The sequence below is a fragment of the Haliotis rubra genome, unplaced genomic scaffold (genome assembly GCF_003918875.1).
Source record: "Haliotis rubra isolate DU_JTF1 unplaced genomic scaffold, ASM391887v1 Scf69, whole genome shotgun sequence".
Taxonomy (NCBI): Eukaryota; Metazoa; Mollusca; class Gastropoda; order Lepetellida; family Haliotidae; genus Haliotis; species Haliotis rubra.
Window position 1 is genome coordinate 1,514,612 of NW_025767401.1, and position 21,684 is coordinate 1,536,295.

Here is a 21,684-nt window from a genome sequence, read left to right on the forward strand (position 1 = left end):
CCTCAATAAGGTAGGGCAAAGCAGCTCGTTTGCCACACAGGGTTCCAATATCCTCATCAACTGTTGGAGCCGTAGAGAATTTTGCTAGGCCGTGGACATGAGAGGTAGAAGGATTATATCTGGGATCAGAGAATCCTTCCTTAATTTGTTTCAGGCTCTTGAATTCATCATTTAGTGTACTGGATAATTTCAGAACACAACGTTGAGGTGGTAGGGTGATGGTAGACCAATCCCGGTTCCTAAGAGTATAAGAGTGATCCAGGTCATCTGCTGAAGTACTCAAGGGAAGTTGGAGCTTCTCAACAATCCAAAGGAGTACCTGAGGTGTCTCAACTGCTGCAAAGCTACCCCCAGGGGTAGATAACTCAGAGTGAGCGGGAGATGCAGGCATGGCTATTTGGACTGGATCAATCTCAGGAGGTGGACCAGATGAAGAGCCAGGAGCTACCGGAGCCGGATGGGCTGGAGTAGAAGGCTGTATTTGGTTCCAGGCTGAGGTTATGGCCCTGATCATCATATTTAGATCCCGAGTCGCTGTAGGAGTGGGATTGTTTTCAGGCACCCATGACTCAGCGATGATCCTAGAGTGAGTCGAAGGATTCTCAGAGCGTGCTGACGGAACATCCTAAGAGACTGTAGGCCTATTAGTGGTATCAGAGCAATGATCACCCAAACGTCGGTCAAGAGGAACTGTATCGAGATCTCGACGTGGTAAGTACCGAAGTAGGTTGGTAAGCCGGTGATCTGGATTCCCTAGTATGGCTAGGTGATCCGGTATGATATGAAGAACTAGTCCGGGTCGCTTAGTTCTAGTTGGTGATTGGAGCTCTGGTTCGACCATCTGAATGGGATCGGCCATGAGATGTGGATCTGTAGTCTGATCCCGATTGGTCAATGGCTCTGTAAGGTGATCTAGATCGTATAGGTGACCTGGGTTGGTAAGATGATCGATTCGATGCACTAACTGGAAACTGTGATCGTGATCTGGATCTATAAGGTGATCTAGATCAAACAGGTGATCTGGTTTGCAGTTGCGATCTGGCTTGATTTGGTGATCTGGATCGGTCTGGCGATCTACTTCGATGTTGTGATCTGGATCGGTTAGGTGACCTAGATCGGTCCGGTGATCTGATTCGAAGTTGTGATCTGGATCCATTCGGTGATCTGGATCTGTCCGGTGATCTGATTCAAAGTTGTGATCTGGACCCGTTTGGTGATCTGAATCAGTTAGGAGATCTGGATTGATCAGGTGATGTGGATCTAGTTGTGCTCTGGATCGTGACTGTGATCTGGATCGATCCGGTGATCTAGATCGTTCTTGTGATCTAGATCTGGATCTTGTAGGTGATCTAGATCGTTGAGGTGATCTAAAATGATGTGGCGATCTGGATCGGCGATTAGGTGACGAAACCTGAAATGTTGATTCATGATGTCCCCCGGTTGACGCTGTTGTAGCCAGCTCCGTTCAGTTCAATGAACTGTGGGGAGACAGTTGGCTGGTTGAACGCGGTTGGCCAGGCTCCAAACAAACTGAGACAGTCGAGGGGATATGTACCGATGATCTGGATGATGATAGTGTCGATCTAAGGTCCCCTGGTAGTGTAGATTGGACAGGCAACGAAGAATTATCGATCACAACCACCCGCGACTTATCTGACGCTATGGAAGGAGGTGATTGATGCGTAAGTAATAGGTGCCGAATGTCCTCAGATAAGTAAGAATCTGATGAAGCGTCCATAAAATCCTCTTGAACCACAGACGTTGCTCTCTTGCGTGAAGGTACGATTTTCTGTCGCTGTAACTTGATACGCTTGGCGGGAGTGGGATCAAATTCTGTTGATTTCCAGTCCCTATCGGCGATTCTCCGGGAGCAAACACGAAGGTAGGCCTTAAAATCCTCATCTTTTAGTGAATTACACTTGCCACATCGTTTGTTCCAGTTACATTGTCCAATAGTCACTGCAAGACGAGTGAGGGTCGAGGGACGAATTATTCGTCTTGCATTGAGCACAAACTTTCCTTTTCCTTGACTGAGTCCCTAATATACAGCACGTCCACACAGTCGTGCGACAAGAAAGAGAATGATCATTCAAGGTAGTCATGTGGGCAATTAGTGGAGCATGCTGCAAGCTTTATTAGGAACTAGGAAGCTAATTAAGGAGAACAGCATGGAGTGCACGGACGAATGGACAAGGAGGCCTATGGAAAAAAGTTTACAGTTGTTCCACTAAAAGTCGAAGCAAGAGAGAGAGGTGCAAGTCGTGAGATAGGATAAGTTTAAAAATTAGCAATATCATGGTGGGGGACTTCACACATTATACCCATGTGGGGAATCAAACCCAGGTGGGATTTCGTAGTTAATGAACATTTATTGTATACATGAAACCTTAGTTATAGTTGAGAACACTCTGATGAAATCCTGTTTAGTAGAAGTTACTTGTTTAGCAGCATATTAGCCAGTGTAACAATACCTGCATGTAAGACTGAGCAACTTCTAATGTTATCAGAAAATGAAATCTCTGATGTGGAAGATCGCCACAAGTAATTGATCAACTTGAAGAACAATTGTCCACCTGCATTTGACTACCTTCGGTACATGAAAAGGTGGTGGGTAAATATTTCCTAGGTATTAAATAGAGATTATAGTTGTGTATTGTGCTGCAATGTTCCTGTCTATCAGTGTTAACACACTGGGTCTACAGGTTGGGCAGAGTATTCCACACCCCTGAGGGCACTAATACCAAACTGTGATGAGAGATTGTGTCATCAACACATATCGAATGAATCATAAATCGTAATGGTCATTGGTGATTGAGTGAGTTGGGTTTAATGCCACTTTTAGCAATATTCCAGCAAGGGGACACCAGAAATGGGCTTCACTCCACCACCCCTGGTCATGTAAATAACATCCAGTAAAGGGGAGTTTGTCAAGCAGGCACTTTATCAAGAGGTTTCATGGTGAACTTGATGTCACTACATATAACTTGGATTGTTGACACTTAAATGTGAGTCAGTCAGCCCAGAGTAAAGCAGGCCATACATGTATAATATTAAACTCCCTGGATCATAAATGGAGTGAATGAATTATCTAAACCCATGATCACCAGATGAGGAAATATAGCTGGGTCTTCAATGTGACAGGCCAATGAAATAACACACTAAAGTACTGTCGGAAATGCTAGAAAAATGCTTTTTAACCTTAATATCTTTAGAAAAGTGATAAATGTATTATGTTGTCAATATATCAACTCACCTATAGTGTACCTAATTTTTATTTCAATTGATTTAACATTCCCATGCATTTAAAGGGCAGTTTACAGGAGAGAATTTGGTACCAAAACAACAACTTAAGATTTTTTCAGAGTTCAACAACAGAAATCTGAAATAGTCTTTAGATTTATGTTAATAATACAGGTGGTGTAAAAATATAAATTAACGTTTTTCTTAAACAAATAAATGTTGAATGTTTGTGTTACTTTACTTAATTATCGTATCTTTATTGAGGAAATATTAATATAAATGTTAAGTCTTGATAAATAAGTTTTCCGTCATGCATGCACATCTTTATCACAGCGTCCACTATGGCCAACGATTTGCAGACGATTGTTGCAAAGGTTTATAATTTTTTTGTGCTTGAAAAAGACAGAGGTAAACCTTTCATTAGTATAGAAAGGGTTTATTACAGAACTTGTAGAGCTGTTGGTATGTCTTACCAACAAGTTTACAATATTGTAAACAAATCAGACAAGACAGGGTCCGTCTCAAAAGCAAAACCGGGACGTAAAACCATCCCTGACAACTTTGACAAGGGAGTACTTAGACGGGCGGTCTACAAACTTTAGGTGAAGAAGAATATATATATTCTAATGAAACTACACTAGTGACTTCGTTAAATCTATGGCCAATGTTCACAACTAGATTAAACTGACCGAATTACATCCATATTTTTGCAATGAAATATACTGTTGACATGCAAAACATTTATTAAAACGTTGCACATTTCTACAATCAATCGATAAGATAACACAAGTGATAGGATTCTTTCCAATTTACAGTAATTCGTATGTTTATTTCAAAACAAACACACATACACAAATGATCCCTTACATAACCAATATGTATACTATATGTACACATATTCAACATTTTGAAGAAAACATCTATTGAGATGACCCCTCGCGTGTGCTCAGGTGTCAGTTTCACCTGTCGATACCGTGCATGCTGATGACGTAACACAGGCAGTTAATGTTTGTATCAAATAACGTCCCACTATCCCTTATTTTTCTAAGTTTTTGGTATTTTCATCAGTAAAAACGCATTTTAGGGCATGTCTCAAATTTTATTCCCTCGGTCTACATTAGGTAGATATTTCTTAAAGTGATATTTGTTATTTAAGTAACTGTAATACCTCTGAATTTTAAATATAAGTCAAAAAGCATTTTTCTAGCATTTCCGACAGTACTTTAATCACAAGATTACTGGGTATGAGACCCAACAAATAAGTAGTGAGTGAACGTTGTTTAAGCTGTGATCTGCTCTATTCCAGCAGTGAGTAAATAAATAAGCCTGGGCTGCACCGTAAGCATACTACCCTTCATTGTTTCTGGGTAAAATAACACACTCTCAGCCCGAAACACTCATTCTCATTAGTTGGCTCTTATGACAAGTATCACAACCATTCTGTTCATAAATCCCAACTGGTTGTTTATACAGGACAAACACAAACATTGAATGAAAATTAATTTTATTGTCGCAATTTTCACCATGTACACACTCTCTTAGTTCCATTTTATTATATGCTCAATAACAAGTGGTTTATGCTATGTGTGACCAAGAAATACATTCATAGGTCAAGGATAAAAAAATGAGAAGTATGGATAAAAGGCAGTCCTAAGCTTTATGTACAGGCATAAGCTAATGGTCTCTGTCATAAAACTGTCTTAATATGCTTAAAAAATCCCATCTGAATTGTTGTCAGTTAGTTGTGGAGGCCAACATCGTAATCATTTGTCAACTTGATTCTTAAAACACTATCACACGACTTAAGTACGCGAACAATAAATATAAAAAAATCAACACCTACCATAAACACCTACACTACACAGACTACTATAAATAAAACATCAAACACGAAGATCTTCTTCTACAACTGATACAGTCTCCACAAAATCCATAAAAAAAATTCCTAAAATGTGGTAGTATCTGGCATTGGGATATTCACTTGATGTCACTGGTATTACCATTTTGTATTCTTAAAGGTTTTAAAAAATCAACATAATTACATGAGAGTTGGTAAAGGGACAACATAGAAGAATAATGAATAGCTTTCATACCCTACAAATAGCACCATTCACAACAGTATCAAGATTAAATACTTCCATTCATATATACATACATCCACACATGTTTACAAAGGAAAACAGAAAAAAGGAATGCTAGGCTTGAAATTGTTGACTTAGTAAAGCATGTATTTCTATTGCATGCTTCTAATATTCCCTCTGGTTTTTCACATCTCAGTTTTGAAAATTTTGTAAATAACAATGATTTATGGAAGAGAATTTAATCTTTGCTTCTTTGAGATATATATATATTGTTCAAAAGTTTAACAATTTAAATTATAATTTAAGTTTCAAAACGAACTTCACTGCCTTTCATCATTTTGCTAATGTGGTTCATGTTTCAAAATGTATTACTCTTAAACCTTTTCGTTCTGAGGGAACAATTCTAATCAATACATGGTAAGTGTAATTTCAAGACAACATTGAAAGTAATAAGACCCGACAGGCAGAAATGGAAATGTAGTGAGTGACAGGTAAAGCAGAAGCGAGTGATTGACAGATAGGTGCTGACATCGTGATATATATTTCATTGGATGTCACAGTTTGGCATAGAATGCCACTATGTACAAATAATACTTTCACAACTGATGTGAAATTGATACATTTATACACACAACATAAAATTACAGAAAACAAAAAACAACATCAATTAACAGACTGTGAGCACTTTCAGTGACTGCAGTCCATTGGAGTGCAGCGTCATTTGACCAACATAATAAGTCATCATTCACAAACAAATGAAAGATTTGTTTGTCAACAATGATCAAGTAACAAACAATGCAGATTTGCAAATAAATAGTTTTCGCTAGTGTCTACTGGATTTGTGAAGAATGAAGCTAGAATTTTAGTGTCCGTAGGCCTGTTCGATGTCCCTTTTCACCTGCCCAGGATTTTGACTTTGCTCGGAAATGTCGCAGGTCATGACTGTGATCTTTATGAAGCATGGGCTTATATGTCTGTGGTTCACATAGCTCCTGAAATGGGACAGACACACATTAGGACAGAGTTCAAACAGAGCAGAGTTCTGTGTAAGGGTAAGTTATGTACAGTAAGTTTCAACACCTAATGATAAGGTTGAAAACCAAGAGTCACAGAAATGACATATACCCATGATCAGGTGTGATAAGGAAATGGGTGTTTGGCTTCTTATAGTGACCTTTGGCTCATTGCCATTAGATACTTTCACTTTAGTGAAGAACAAAATGTTGGTTTTAATATCTTTAACAACCCAAAATCCTCAAACGGCACCAGTTCACCACTAAGACTGAACTGTATCACATCTGAAAGTTTCATCTAGAAATATTAAATGGTTTGGAGTTCTGTCCAAGAAATGAGCACTATCCTCATTTTCAGTAGTCTAGCTTATCATTGTGAAAGCATAAAAAAGTACAGGAAAAATATATAAATCCCAAACCATCAGAAAATAGCCAGCAGACTGATTGGTATCAGTTTCAATAAAATTGTCACACTCATAAAAATCAGGGGCACATCTATCATTGGTTGGAACAAACATGATGATTTACCTTCAAATAGCAAGTGGTTTCCAAGGAGACTATATTAACAGTTTTATTACATATTAACACACATTTTGAGAGAAATGAGGATGGCACATTTGCCTCAAAAGAATTAACGCCACAAAAAGGGTGGTAGTGTAAGAAGATATTTTTAAAAGTGTGCAGAACAGTTCAAGCTTAGTCTTTTAAGATATTTTTGATAAATTGAGTTCAGAAAAGAATTGTTCATCTTACCATTTTTTTGGGTGTATTTTATATATATGTAAAATAGGTAGTACAAGTACTGTGGCCTAACCTGGCAAATAATGCACTGAGAAGAACTTTGGATTATCCTTTTGATTTGTAATCTACTAAGGACAATTAAAATGCAAATGATTAGTTAAAGTTCAAAATTCTCATTCAGTGAGTGAGTGAGTGAGTTTAGTTTTACGCTGCACTCAGCAATACTTCAGCTATATGGCGGCGGTCTGTAAATAATCGAGTCTGGACCAGGCAATCCAGTGACCAACAGCATCAGCATCGATCTGCGCAATTGGGAACCGATGACATGTGTCAACCAAGTCAGCGAGCCTGACCACCCGATCCCATGATTCTCATTCAGCAGTGCAGAACTGTTTACATATATATGTAACTATCAACTGTGATACTTCTGATACTTCTGATACTCTCTATGACAGGCTGTCATAGAGAGGTGAAATCTCATTAGTTAATGTGCCACTGTACCTGGTGTTGTTCATAGAAACACTTGTATCCACCCTCTAGGAGGTACAGCTCAGGGTAATTCAAAAATGGGTACACATCCTTGTTGATCCCACGATCTCTGTTACGGAGGAACCGTGACCTGTGAACATTAAACACTCATGAACAATACTGAGAGAATGATGATCAGTTAACTATGAACATTATATATCTAACTACCAGATTCAACTAACTACAATAACTACAGAAGAGCCAAACATGAAGGTGCTTGCACTTTGTGAAAACTTGCTACAGAATGAAAAAGACTTTAAAATTATTTCCTATAACATCCTACTGAAATACTGCCCACATTGATTCTAACAGTATGTATGTTATGTACAGACAAAATACATAGAGTAAACTAGTGATTGTCATAACAGAGCCAAACATAATCCCAAAAAGACTGTTGGCACACATACATGCCAACATTGCTATCCCAGAGGTATATTCTACTAAACAAGCATTGTCACTAAGGTGACATAATCCCCAGCCGCAAATTATCAAACCAAACTTAAAAAGTCATGAAAGTTTAAGATGAAGTTAAATGTCAACAAAAACATGACCACTCAAACTCTTTTGATATCTTGCTCTTTAGTTGTTCAAACACACAAATATTTTCAAGACTGACTTTGACCTTGACATGAATGTCATAGTGTATGAAATGTGCAAAAATGGTACTAAAGAAATTGCTTATTGACTGGGCCCTGCGCCTTCATTAGATGAAGCTTGGTGTTAAATATGAAAAAAATCCAGTGAATGGTTTTTGTGATATCTTGCTGGCTATCTTAACATGCAATTTAACATGCTGAAATCTTCAAAGTGTCTTTGTGACCTTGAAATTTTAGTGAAGGTCATCAAATTTGACTGGGTCCTGCACCTTCCCTAGATAAAGCTTGGTGTTGAATATGAAGAAAATCCAATGAATGGTTCTTAAGATATCTTAACATGCAGGTTAACATGCTGAAGTCTTCAAAGTGTCGCCATGACCTTGAAAATTATGTGAAGATCACCAAAATCAACTGGGCTTGGCGCCTTCCCTAGATAAAGCTTGGTGTTCAATATGAACAAAATCTAGAGAACGGTTCTTGAGATATCTAGCTGACAAGAGTAAACGTTAAAGTCCCCTTGTGACCTTGAAATGAAGGTCAATGTCACCAAATCTGACTGTGACCTTTCTTATACTGTGATGAACCTAGGTACCAAATATGAAAAGAATCTAGTCAACAGTTCTTAAGATATTCCAATTCGTACATACGGACGGACGGAGCCTAATTCTATATCCCCGCTTCGCGCTAAATGCTCGGCAAAGGATGAAAAGGGAGTCACTACTAATAGCACAAGTACAAGTACTTACAGGTTGGGTCCTCTTTCTGATGAAAATTCACAGTGGAATATAACTATTTGTCTCTTGCTAGGATCAGAAACCATAGCAGGCTTCTTTATAAATTCTTCTAGGATGGCATCTTTGGTATAGATATTCTTTGCTTTCTGAAAATTGGAGATATAAAATTGGTTATTGTGATTCAATACTGCAGTTAGTACTGATGTTAAGATCAATTACCCAGTTTTTATTGCTGCATTGGTCTCTGAGCAATAAAAGTCAACTGTACTTTTCTCAAGAAATGAAAACCAGATATCATTTGTAAATGTATTAAAAATATTATCTCTACTACATACCTGTATATGACCTCCCTGGTACTCATATGGATACCGACAGTCCACAATACAGAAGTCACTCACTATGTGGTCGAACTCATGGTTCAGAACACGACTCATCTACAACACAAAGATATTGCATCTTAAACTAGTGACTATCATTGGTTGAGTCAAGGCAGGGATTATTTAACTGGGAGTGAGTGAGTTTAGTTTTACGCCGCACTCAGCAATATTCCAGCTATATGGCGGTAGTATGTAAATAATCGAGTCTGGACCAGACAATCCAATGATCAACAGCATATACATTGATCTACACAATTGGATTACGATGACATGTGTCAACCAAGTCAGCAAGCCTGATCACCCGATCCCGTTAGTTGCCTCTAGACAAGCATGGGTTACTGAAGATCAGTTCTAACCCAGATCTTCAGGGGTCTCCAAACAAGGAACATTTAAGCATGTTCCAATCACTGTGACAAGTACAGGTACAGTCAAAGCCTCATGCAAATTGTCAGGAATATGGTGTGTGTGTATGCCAATCATGGTGAGTGTGCATAGTAATGCATTTATTTCAAAACACTAAAGTGTCTGACACGATCATAGTGATGGGTGAGATTATTAGGGTTCTAGTGGCCAGTGATTCAAGGGTGATCATTAACATATGTTGAAATAATGAAGCATTTTTAAAGATTGCTGAAGAATATATGTTATCAACTTTCACTGTTAGCCAACACATTAATGGAATTGATAGTTTTTGTGTGCATTCCTTCACTTCACTGGGTCATTTTATCACAGGTATCCAGTCAAACACACTTTTCATAATGCTTTTTTCCCTTAATATTGACCTCAAGATTAAACTGTGGGAAGTAAAAACAACCTAAAGATTTCATGTCAATTCAAAAATAATCTTGTAAAAAACACAGGAACATCAAAATGTTTCACAGTCTTGCTACCAGTACAATGGACAAGCAATATATCATTCAACCTTAAAATTAAAGATCATTCTCTTTTATCAATATTATTCATAGGTGCAGTAATGTTGGTGAATTATATTGGTCAAGTGTCCAAAAAATCTGATATTTCTGTTGGTCGGTCATCAAACCGAAAAAGGGAAACATGATTTGTCCTTCACAGTGGTGGTCTACAGAAATGATATCTAGTCAGTACCTACTAACATTTATTTCTTATTTGAAGCATATGGAAAATGTAACAATACATACTGTTTCTGGAGATATTCCTTTGAGATCTTGATGTTTGCTTGGTATAATAGGTAGGCAGTAGGGCTAAAAACAAAGAAATACACATAAAATACATAGTACTGAAACTGTCCAAATGTTCTAAATCATCTGAATATCATCTCTGAATGCTGTTCCACAACCATCTTATATGATACTAAAGAGGTGTTACTAAACAGACCGTAAACACCAATTACATATGCTTAAACCAGGATATGACATGTGCTACACTTATTTCTCTATCAATTTATATCACTTTTGCATATACTAGTACTGATCCATGATCTCACTTTATATTATATCTGATAATATGAGTGAGTTTAGTTTTACGCCGCACTGAGCAATATTCCAGCTATATGGCGGTAGTCTGTAAATAATTGAGTCTGGAACAGAACATCCAGTGATCAACAGCATGAGCATCGATCTACGCAATTGGGATATGATGACATGTGTCTACCAAGTTAGCGAGTCGGTGTCCTCCCATTACGCAGACAGGCAGTTCGCAGACGCCTTAAAACAACAACATTTACGGTTCAATGCACAGGTTAGCTACTGTCTGTTACCTATACAATATAATGGAATAGTCCAAATAAAAACACAAGAACAAATAACTGGAGCTATAATATTTACTTTGAAAGATGGCCGAAAAGACATTAATTTTAATTTTGATTGCTGCAATATGAAAACAGTTGATTTTTATAAACATTTGGGTTTAACCTTCTCCAACAACGGGAGTCAGCGGCATCATATTGAAAACATTGTCAACAGACATCTAAAATGTCTTTTCAGAAATTAAAGTTCCTACTAAAAATAGAACAACATCAGTTTTTCTTCAGGATTTACTCCCACCTGTAGTAGGCAACCGGACAAGTTATGAGTTAAAAAACTTAGCTAAACCTGTAGAGGTTTCCAATTCTTCAAAGAGAATCGTCCTTGGGGTACATATATGCATTTTCTACGGCTGAAAATGTCATGTGACAGGTGTATCTATTTTTTATTAAAAATATTGTACAATAAATAAAAATCTTTTTTATCTAATATATGGCCCCCACCACGTGGAGTTACCTCCCTGCTATGCATGCAGCCAACCAGGTAAGCACCTAGGCCCTTATCATCATTCCTTCTGCTGAATAAATCAGTGAACAGAATTGCGGGGAAGTGGATGGCCCTACCCCAAGGATGATTCTCTTCAAAGAATTGGAAACCTCTACAAGTTTAGCTAATTCTTTTTCATAGAGATCGTCCTTGGGGTACATATATGCATTAACTCAGACTCCCAAAGACCAGAGGCTAGGGAGGAGGGAATTCTGTCAAAGTACACATAAATAGCGATCATTAGGAAGAATGCAACAGACGCCACAACACTCACCTGTCACGAGAGGTATGATGGGAGGGTAACCCACAGGGAGGAAACTACTAAGATCCGACCTCATAGGTTAAGCAAAGCGATCTGCACACAGTGCGAAAGTAAAAAACCCCGCCCTCATCGTGAATCTATTATAAGAGCACCGTAAGGGGGAAACCTAACTCACAACCGAGAGAGAATCGAAAGGCGTTAAATATGATAACAGCGGATATATCAATGATACACAATTGAAAGCAGCGTCAACTGTCCAGATAACCAAGACTCACTCGGTCAGGGTGGCAGGACACTGTCCACTGGAGAGAACAGAACGGCCAAAACGTGCACGATCACGTGAATGTGTATCGAGCTGATAGTGCCTGATAAAAGTGCTAGGCCTGCTCCAAATAGCGGCAGAGCATATCTCTTCAATGGGCAGTGCCGATGCAAAAGCCTTTGACGTGGCCACTGCCCTAATCGAGTGAGCCTTCAACCCCTCAGGGGGAGGCTTGCCCTTAGCCTGATAAGCAGCACAAATGACCGATACAAGCCAGCGTGATAGGGTCTGTTTGCTAGCCGGCATCCCAGCCTTCCCGCCACCGTAACAGCAGAACAGATGGGTCCCCGTACGGATCCCTTGTGTGAGGGACGCATCGGTTTGAACTGTAAGAGCTGGCGTTGGGATTTCCAAAGGGATCCCCTTGGAGAGATTCCCGACATTGGTCCACCACTGAAGGTGAGGAGACAACCACCCGGGGATTGTGAGACACTGCTCCAGATCCTCCGAGTGAGCCCACAGACTTGCCAAAGCTTGCTGTATAGGGCGTATCCTCAACCGCGCCCGCCACACGACAAAGATAGGTGCCTGGGGCTGGGAGAGGAATGAAGACACCATCTCCCGTACTCTGGTGACCCGGTCGGGCGACAAAGAGACAAGACCCATGTGAGTGGTGAACCTCGCCCCGAGAAAAAGTCCTGGGTGGGTACCAGGTCAGATTTCTTGAGGTTGATGATCCACCCCAGTCGAACTAGAATGTCTATCACCATGTGGGTAGAATCTAGGCTCGCTGGCTGAGTTAGAGCGCTGAGCAACCAGTCGTCTAGGTAAGGGTAACGACGCCTTCCTTGCGACCTTGCGAGGGTAGCCGGCACTAACATGAGCTTGGTGAACACCCTGGGGGCAGTGGATATGCCGAAGGGAGCACCGTGAATTGGTAATACATCCCATCGTAAGAGAACCAGAGGTACTGCTTGAACGATGGATGAATTTGCACATGTAGATACGCATCCTTTAGGTCGATCAACGTAAGCGTATAATTGGCGAAGCAGAACAACATTCGGGGAAACGTCCCCTGCGCCAGCACCGAGAGGGGGACTGGGAGCGAACCCTCCCCCTCCGGGGTAGCCAAGGCGTCTGGACCCGAAGCCAAAGGATCAACAGTCGCCTCCAGGCTAAGAGATGGAGCCGGGCTTGGCGATCCCACCCTGGACTCTCGGTCCCCTGTTCAGATTGGGCGAGGAACTCCTGGCGGAGACCTCCAACGGACTCATGAACAAGGGACTTCACGGAGTCGATGTGCTGATTGAGTGATTATTGACATATCCAAACCACTAGATTGGGATTGAGATTGGGAATGCGACTTATGCGAAGACTTAGGTTTAGCTTGTTAAGCCTTTTTGGCTTTGGATGGGGACCTCCTGGGTCAGTTCCCTTCCCGCCTCTCGCATTTCCTTATAAAAAAGGAAATCACCCTCCCGTCTCTTCTGGGCCCGGGGAGAAAAGGCCAGACAGAGTTCGCAGATTTCAGGGTTATGTCCCGCTTTCTCTAAACAGCACAAGCAGTTGTCATGCCTATCAGCTCTCGGGATATTCTGCCCGCAGACAGTACACCCAGTAAACGCCTGAAGAGCAAACACGCAAGCATGTAGCTAACTGCGGAACACAGTAGCATAAATACACATGTACAAAACATTGAAAATTACGTGAATGCGGCCACGCGACATGAAATTCTTGGTTTATAACGCAATATTTCAACTACGTGGCACGCTAAACTTCCGCCATGGAATAGCAACACGTGCGTAAACCACGGGAAAGCTAGCGTAAAGATTTAATACAAAGTCACATAAATGAGAAATAACAGACTGCAAAGTCAATAAAACTGTTCTTTTTCAAGAACGAATAAAGACCAAACATACAGTTGTTGAAGTCTCAGACATTCTTTCACAAGAGAAGTAAATCAGCTTAGTAACTCGGAACACATGTGAACGCTTGAGTGACAGCAGAAGGAATGATGATGCGGGCCTAGGTGCTTACCTGGTTGGCTGCGCATGCGTAGCAGGGAGGTAACTCCAAGTGGTGGGGGCCGTATATCAGATAAAAAAGATTTTTATTTATTGTACAATATTTTTATTACCCGGTAAAATATTGATACAACTGTCACATGACATTTTCAGCCGCAGAAAATGCATATATGTACCCCAAGGACGTTCTCTATGAAAAAGAATCGAATAATTTTAAGAAATATGTGCACCTAAATATTATTCATATGCAATAAGGGAGTTAAATGTTTTGCACACAAGATTAAGATATAATCTATGGTGAGTACACTTAATTATGATTTATTTTGAGTAAATATAAATAAAATGACGCATCATGTCAATGTGGCCATGGATGTGAGAACGTTTTTCATTACTTCCTTGAATGTCCATTGTATACTTTTCAAAGACACAAACTGCTACAATCTGTAGAAAGTATTGTTTAAAATTAGATCACTGATAGGTAATAATCATGGCCATGCAGGTATCTCAATTACTGAAAATCAGAATGTTTTCAAATATGTCCATATCTGTATCTCTCAAACAAAACGTTTTCTCACTTAAATTCTGTTGTACGTATGCTTTTATTAGGAGAGGGCTCATTTCAGTTCTATGTACACACAATCAAACTTCTCAGTAACAAACCTGTTTCAGGCTCACCCTACTCTACTCACTAGACAGTGGACTGTTCCATTATACGCAAAGGTGTTACCCTAATTAACCTTCTAGTTAAGTGTCTGTCAACTGACTGTCTGCGAATGGGTGTCTGTCAATTGGGAGATAACCAGCGAGTCTGACAACCCAATTTCATTAGTCGCTTTTTACGACAAGCATAGGTTACCAAAGATCAATTCTAACCCGCATCTTCATGGTCATATCTGATATAAATGTATCTGTTATAGAATTATGTTGTCTTCAATAAACATTGAAATTGAAACGTGAATTTGGAATTCAGCTCTGGGTGCTGTTGTACAAAACAACCTTAGCGCTACGACAGTCGTAAGTCTATGTTAAGATCTGAGAGTTACAATCACCTAAGCCCTAAGATTGCTTTGTACAACGGCACCCTGGTTTGCCTGTTTCATTAAACTTAATACATGCACATGATTTTCTTCAGTGTATCCAAACTAGTGAATACACCAATATGGTTAAAGGTTCAAAACAATGTATGTTTCTATAGCTTTCATCATGTTTGTTAGATCTTGAATAAAAAGAACCCACTGACCTTATGTACCAATCATTGAACTTGTGATAGAAATGTTTTGTAAGATTATTCCAACGAAAAACATTAAACACAAACTCAGAAAGGAATTGATTTCAAGTAGTGCTTTTTCCTAATTTGTTGCTGTCTTCACAACTTGCTCCTGAGTGACAGAAGTACTGTACTGCTAGCACCTGATCACTGTGTTTTACCTTGGAGCAGTCGCCAATGAGATCAGGCTCATCGTTCAGTCTGTTGAGAGCAGATTTAATCTGGGCCTCAGTTTCTGAATGACAGCGATGTAGTTTCATGTATGGAGGTTTCTGAAAGACAAAGGCTGTATTGAGGAAAGATTTAAGTTAATGTGACACTTTTACTTCTCATTTCTAATATCGTTATCACATATTTATAGGCAATTATTTGAGCACGGTTGTTCACACAAGACAACTATATGAGGGAAATGACATTGATCTTATACAGATCCATCAAAACTCAACTGATCCATTGATGTCCTTGTTACCAAAACTGACCTCTACAAGTGGTGACACACAAGAGGTCAGGTCTCCTATAAACTCTTTTCGATGCCTTTTGTTTTGAACTGGTGTTGCTTCATCTCGTGGTGGTTCTAGTCGCTTGTGAGAAAATGGCCGAGATCGGACATCAAATGACTGAGATCTTTGCAGGATGGATGTCCTTGCCATTGTTCTTCGTAACTGAAAAAATATTTGAAAGTTTCAAAGGTGATACCTGATTTGAAGAAATAAACAAATAATATTAAAGTACCCAAATTTTATAACAACATGGTATCCAGTTCATCAATTCTCCATAGATTTTGTACATCCGTCTAACAGACAGAAACACAGACAATAGTGTAATTACTTACAACTGGGGTATCATCATCTTGTATGTGGGTGTCCTTGTTGAGGACAGGGGCACTAAACAGACTAGCCATACTGACGGGAACAGGGTCAGTGATCTGGAAAAGTAAACAATAAACACTACTGATACAAAACCTTAACAGATCTTTGTAATCACAGAACAATTAAAACACAGACTACAATACGGTACTACTGGTGGATCCAAGGGTGTTCAAGATGTGAGCACCTTTCCTTTCTCAATATCTGACATGTGACTGTGTCAGCCTATTTTGAAATTTATGCAAGGTGAACCCCATCCATTGTTTAAAATGGACATTTTCATGCTTATAAGTATCCCAAGGAGGATCTCTATGAAAAAGAATCTTGGTTCTACTGCTGACTACATTAAAGGAGTGATATTTATAATACAATCATCTTCTGCTGAGTCATGACACACAACTTCCTGAAGAATTGGCCATTGATATTTACCTCTGCTACCTCCTGGTCAAAGACATCCAGGAAACCATCATCAATATCATCATCAGTGCTGGCAAGAGGTGATGACTTGAGATGAACAGGACTACCAAATGGCCCACCCTTGTCCTGTGATGACTACAAACAAAAATATTGTTAGAAAGACTGCCTTCATTCATGTATTTCAGTTCTTAAATGAAATATACCGATATTTAGGCACATGTGTCGTAAACATAGTATGACATGGGCACTCATATAATATTCTGTTTATTACCAAACTCGTCAAATTGAGGAAAATAAACCCAAATCTACTTTCAAACATAGGCTGGCTACCCACGGTCGCCGCATGTAGAACGCAACGTCACAAAAGAAACGTGACGTCATAGCATTGTTCATGATGTCACGTCACCATGACAAAGTGATATTTTGCCCTAGGGCATCGTATGAATAAACCCGATATGTTCATCCTTGTAGGTAATAAGGCAGGATAGATACCACTCATACCCATAACCTGATTACCCACAAACTGAATAACAACTAAACTCAAGTAAGCTTTCAAATGCTTTAACCATTAGGGTATCAAACTTGTCGTTTTGGCATGTCGAGAAATAAAGGTGTAACGTTGGGCTTGAAAGTAATCGCTTATACTGTAATATTGTAATTATATATCCCCACCAACCTCATTACCAAACTAGCATGATTTTATTGTCCCAACAATCCTCCATAAGATTGTGCTATACTCCTTCTTTCGTTACTTTGAAAAGACAACACAGGGATACTAGTCATGAAATATGAAATGCTGTATGTTAACAATACCTGGAAGGTCTGTGAGAAAGATCTCTTTTTGGACGGAGACTTGACTGGAGAATATTTCTGAGGGGAACATGCATCTTCATTAATTATCTTCATCTTTCTTGGGGGTACTCCAACTGGTGCAGCAAACAGGAAGCGTTCATCCTAAAACACAATCACAGTAAATATAGAATAATGTAAATCATTCACATTACAATATCATGATACTTCTGAAGTGATAAACAATTTGCACCAAATACCTTGCAATTGAAGATGTTGTCATGATTTTTTGAGTCAAATAGTATACTTGTACATGAGCTCTTGAAATAGTCATGTAGTGTCTATTGTCAACAAACAACACTGAGTCTGGTGAGTACCTTTTCTCTGTCAAATCCTAGGCCACTGTCCTGTGAACATGTGTCTTCAGGGTCAAAAGCAGGGCGGTCACAGTCAAGCATGCATTCACTAGGTTTGGGGGAACAGGAGTTTTCTTTATCTTGGAAGTCAGTGGGGCTGTCAAGACGCATAGTAGGTAGCTGGAAAAGATACACAACAAATTAATGCAAATGTACAAACAGTCAGTAAGTATGGAATTTTACCCCCAAAACATGGGTTTCATACCAATATGACACAAAAATAGTGGATTGAAACGTTTACTTTAAAAATTAATTGCTAAATGCAGTAGCTGTTGCGCTGCTTGAATGATGAATATAATACTGAATATAGAACCTTTCATACATTGTTTGAATATTGAAAATAAAAACAAACATTAAAGACAAAAAAAACTATTGATGTTTACAAGAGAATATCACAAATTTATATACTACACTAAAAAGATGTAAGATTCCTTTGTAACTTTATTACAAACTTCTTCAAATCATACTTACAGGCAGTGAGTTTATCCTCCTAAAAGCAATAGTTTTCCTTCTGCAAAAGGAAACAACAAATACACATCTATCATTTCCAAAACATAATCCACTCCTTGACAAGTGACAGACACTGATGTCCATTTGTCTTGAGAGTAATACCATAACAATAATCATATTTACAGGTTGTCACCTGTTTACAATTTACTGGACCCTAGGGCATGTAATAAGAAAGTAATAACCCTTAGCATTATTTTACACTGTGTCACAACAGTTATCATATAATACTAAGCTATATAATTTAGGACACCCTAGACAATAGTCTAAGTGATTAGGCATGATGGATGTGACAGGGCATTGCTCACTTTGTGTAGGCCTCTGGTGGGATGTCTGGGTTGGTCTTCAGCAAACTGCCAAATCGATTCAGGCTGCAAGAACAAAAACAAACACCAGTCAGTAAAACTGTCAAACTCAAACATTTGAGAGAGAAAGTGAAGTTTAAAATGTGTTCTGTCAAGCAGCATACCCTCCACTCAAGAGTTGCACTTCTGCTAACAAGCACCCTCTCTGGTCAGCAGTTGTGTGGACAGACACAAAACATCATTCAGCTGGCCCCATAAATCAAGATGACCTCTCTCTTATAATGTCCCTAGGGGATATCCCTGGCTATCATTCTCAGACACCCCTCACTTTGTTGCCTCATGTTGCTGCTTCAACAAAATTAGTTACAGATTGCATCTGTTTGCAACAACTGGTTTGAACTTTCCTTGTTTCAACTTTCCTCGTTTGTTTAACGTTCTAGAAAAACCCAATTCTGGTTATCAAGTTATTTTGTCTACAAAACTACAGTATATGTACTTTTCAAATAGTTCCTCTTGAACTCAAATGTTTGAAGGAATTAAAGAACTTGAAGGAAAAAACAAGTACTAACAGTGCTAGTAACTATAGTGCTTTTCTGCATTAATTATTTCTTGAAATGTAAGAACAGACATGAAACATCCAAAAGTAATGCTTGAGCGAGTTGCCCTAAGCTCAGCAAGAGACAGACAAAAAAAACTCCCTACATGCCTAGCAAGGCATTCAGTCACCCGTAACCATAAACTGTCATCTGCTTGCTGAGATACTATGAGGAATTGCTTTAGGTTCTTTATTCCTCTTAGTAACACAGTCACTCATGACTTGTCTGCCAAATGACAAAATACTGTCAGGTTGTAGACACAATAATTGTCTCTTACTGTCAAACAATAGCCAAATTTTGGCCCAAGAGACTTATTACAAGGAGACAATGACCATCAGATAACCAAACCAAATTTACTGATGGCATGGAATACAAAATCAAGATACTGAATATCCTGAAATTAATCATCTTGCAATTTTGTGTAAATTGGTTAGCATGGTTAAAGAAAAATATATATTAAATCAGCCAATTACAATCTATTTTTTTCTTGACCACATTAATAAGTAATTATTAACAAATAAAATTGTATCGAACATAAATAAATATTATTCAAACCATATAGGAGTGTATCCCTGGGAATTCATCTTAAGCATCTTGAGTCTCAGACTGTCATCTTTGGACTAATTCATCATCAATGATGTATTCTGGTAACTCAAAACCTCCTGATAAGACAACTAATACCAGGCCAATGAACATTCACCAAGTCATTAATACCAAATCTGACACTTGTATAAGGCATGTGAAATATCACAATTTTGCCCTAATATCAACAAGTCTGTTTGAATAAGCAGAGGATCCCACACTTTGCTATTGTTTAATCTCGTGAAAAAGTTCCTAACACCATCTTAGGAAAAAGTCAAGCTGTTTGGAACAAGTTTCAAAAAGTTTTCAATACTGTTACCATCTTGTCATTTCCCACCTTGGTAGAAAACAGTCTGGATTGAATTCTGAATTCAAAAGAACCTGAAATGTGGTAACAGTTCCCACTGGAAGTTTCACGCAAGTTTCTCAAAGGGTGAGAAAATCTTGTAACAGGGTGGGAGCAAGGATATGCCAAGGTCACACGCTGGTGACTTTTCACACATCTCATTAACACATTCAGGTTTAATCCCAAGTTTACTTTGAAAATTCCACCAGAAAATTAGTCCCCGGGAACCCCGTGTGATTCAATCAAGCAATGAGTAACAAGTCCTGAGTGGTGAAATTAGCCTGGACTGAGGTGAGAGAGAGGCCCAGACTTGAGAATGTCCTGCAGAGATCTTTTGTCCCATGCACCTAGTTAATAGATAATTGTGGCCTTTGACTGCACACTGTCACAGCCATGAGGACAATAGATTACTGGGTAGGACAATAGCTAATGCTGAAAATACCCTACAGTCACACAAAAAGGTAGACTGTGTGAGAACCAACTGTAGGTATGTGGTAGGAGATGGGACAATGGACAATCAGGCTGGGTTAGACCTACTGAGGTTCAACCACAGACAAAGGAGAACATTTTTACAAGTGTAATGATGTTAGGATTCAAGATCAAAGGGAGGGAAAAACACTTGATGATACAAAAGATTCATTGGCTTTCACTTTTCTCAAAGTTGAAATTAGCTTTTTAAAGGTAATGGTGCATGTGTAATTGATCAGTTTAGATGTAACAAGCCATCCCCTTTTTATTGGCTGAGTGTTTACAAATGTTTTTGACCACACAATTTTTTTTATTGATATTGGGTAATTCCACTAATGCTCTATTGGGCCTAATGAAAGAAATTTGAAGATAAAAAACCTAAGTAGATAAAGACAGACTACATAGAATGAAATGCTACAGAATCAATATATCTTCTCACACTTGCCCTTAAACTCTAGGGATGAGTAGATATTCAGAAGTTCAGATCAGGCTTCACAACACTGAATGTTACAGAAGTTTGGCATTTGTCCTTAAAATCTGTCAGTGAGTAAATATCCAGAAATTCAGATTCTCAAAAACATTATAAGAGACAAATTAACACATGACATCACTATTGACTAACACTTCACAAAGTTATTATCAGTATTTGATAGATTTGTAAATATTTTGCTTGTTTTAGTATGACAAAATCTGTATGATTAGAACTGAACAACTGCTGATTGCAATCATAGAAGTATTCTAAAACAAATCTCAGCTATTGAAGATGGCTTTTCATACTTTACTACTCTTTACACTTTCAGAGAAAAATCTTTTTCCATAGGACCCAGGACCTCATTCCACAAAGTGATTTTAGTGCTACAATCATAGCATGAATAAGTACGGGAGTCTTAGATCACCCTGTGTGAAAGGCCCAGGTCCCTAGTCCATTTCACAATCTTAGCTCTAAGATAATCATAACTCCCATACTTTAACGTAGGCACAGGCTGCTTTGTTGAATAAG

The 21,684-nt window shown here is 38.9% G+C and overlaps 1 protein-coding gene across 1 annotated transcript in view; it reads right to left on the bottom strand.

The window, feature by feature from the left end:
* Positions 1–4,727: 4,727 nt before the first annotated feature.
* Positions 4,728–21,684, bottom strand: part of LOC124258327 (M-phase inducer phosphatase-like) — a 28,402-nt gene continuing 11,445 nt past the window's right edge. Inside the window, exons 4-16 of the mRNA XM_046692412.1 lie at positions 18,696–18,758; positions 18,352–18,391; positions 17,842–18,000; positions 17,489–17,629; positions 16,688–16,810; positions 16,225–16,317; positions 15,872–16,054; positions 15,554–15,664; positions 10,468–10,530; positions 9,269–9,367; positions 8,946–9,079; positions 7,577–7,694; positions 4,728–6,313 (exon numbers count right to left, since the gene is read on the bottom strand). Of these exons, the coding sequence (XP_046548368.1) occupies positions 6,176–6,313; positions 7,577–7,694; positions 8,946–9,079; positions 9,269–9,367; positions 10,468–10,530; positions 15,554–15,664; positions 15,872–16,054; positions 16,225–16,317; positions 16,688–16,810; positions 17,489–17,629; positions 17,842–18,000; positions 18,352–18,391; positions 18,696–18,758 (1,465 nt within the window). The 3' untranslated portion in view covers positions 4,728–6,175. The remainder of the gene's footprint in view (positions 6,314–7,576; positions 7,695–8,945; positions 9,080–9,268; positions 9,368–10,467; positions 10,531–15,553; positions 15,665–15,871; positions 16,055–16,224; positions 16,318–16,687; positions 16,811–17,488; positions 17,630–17,841; positions 18,001–18,351; positions 18,392–18,695; positions 18,759–21,684) is intronic.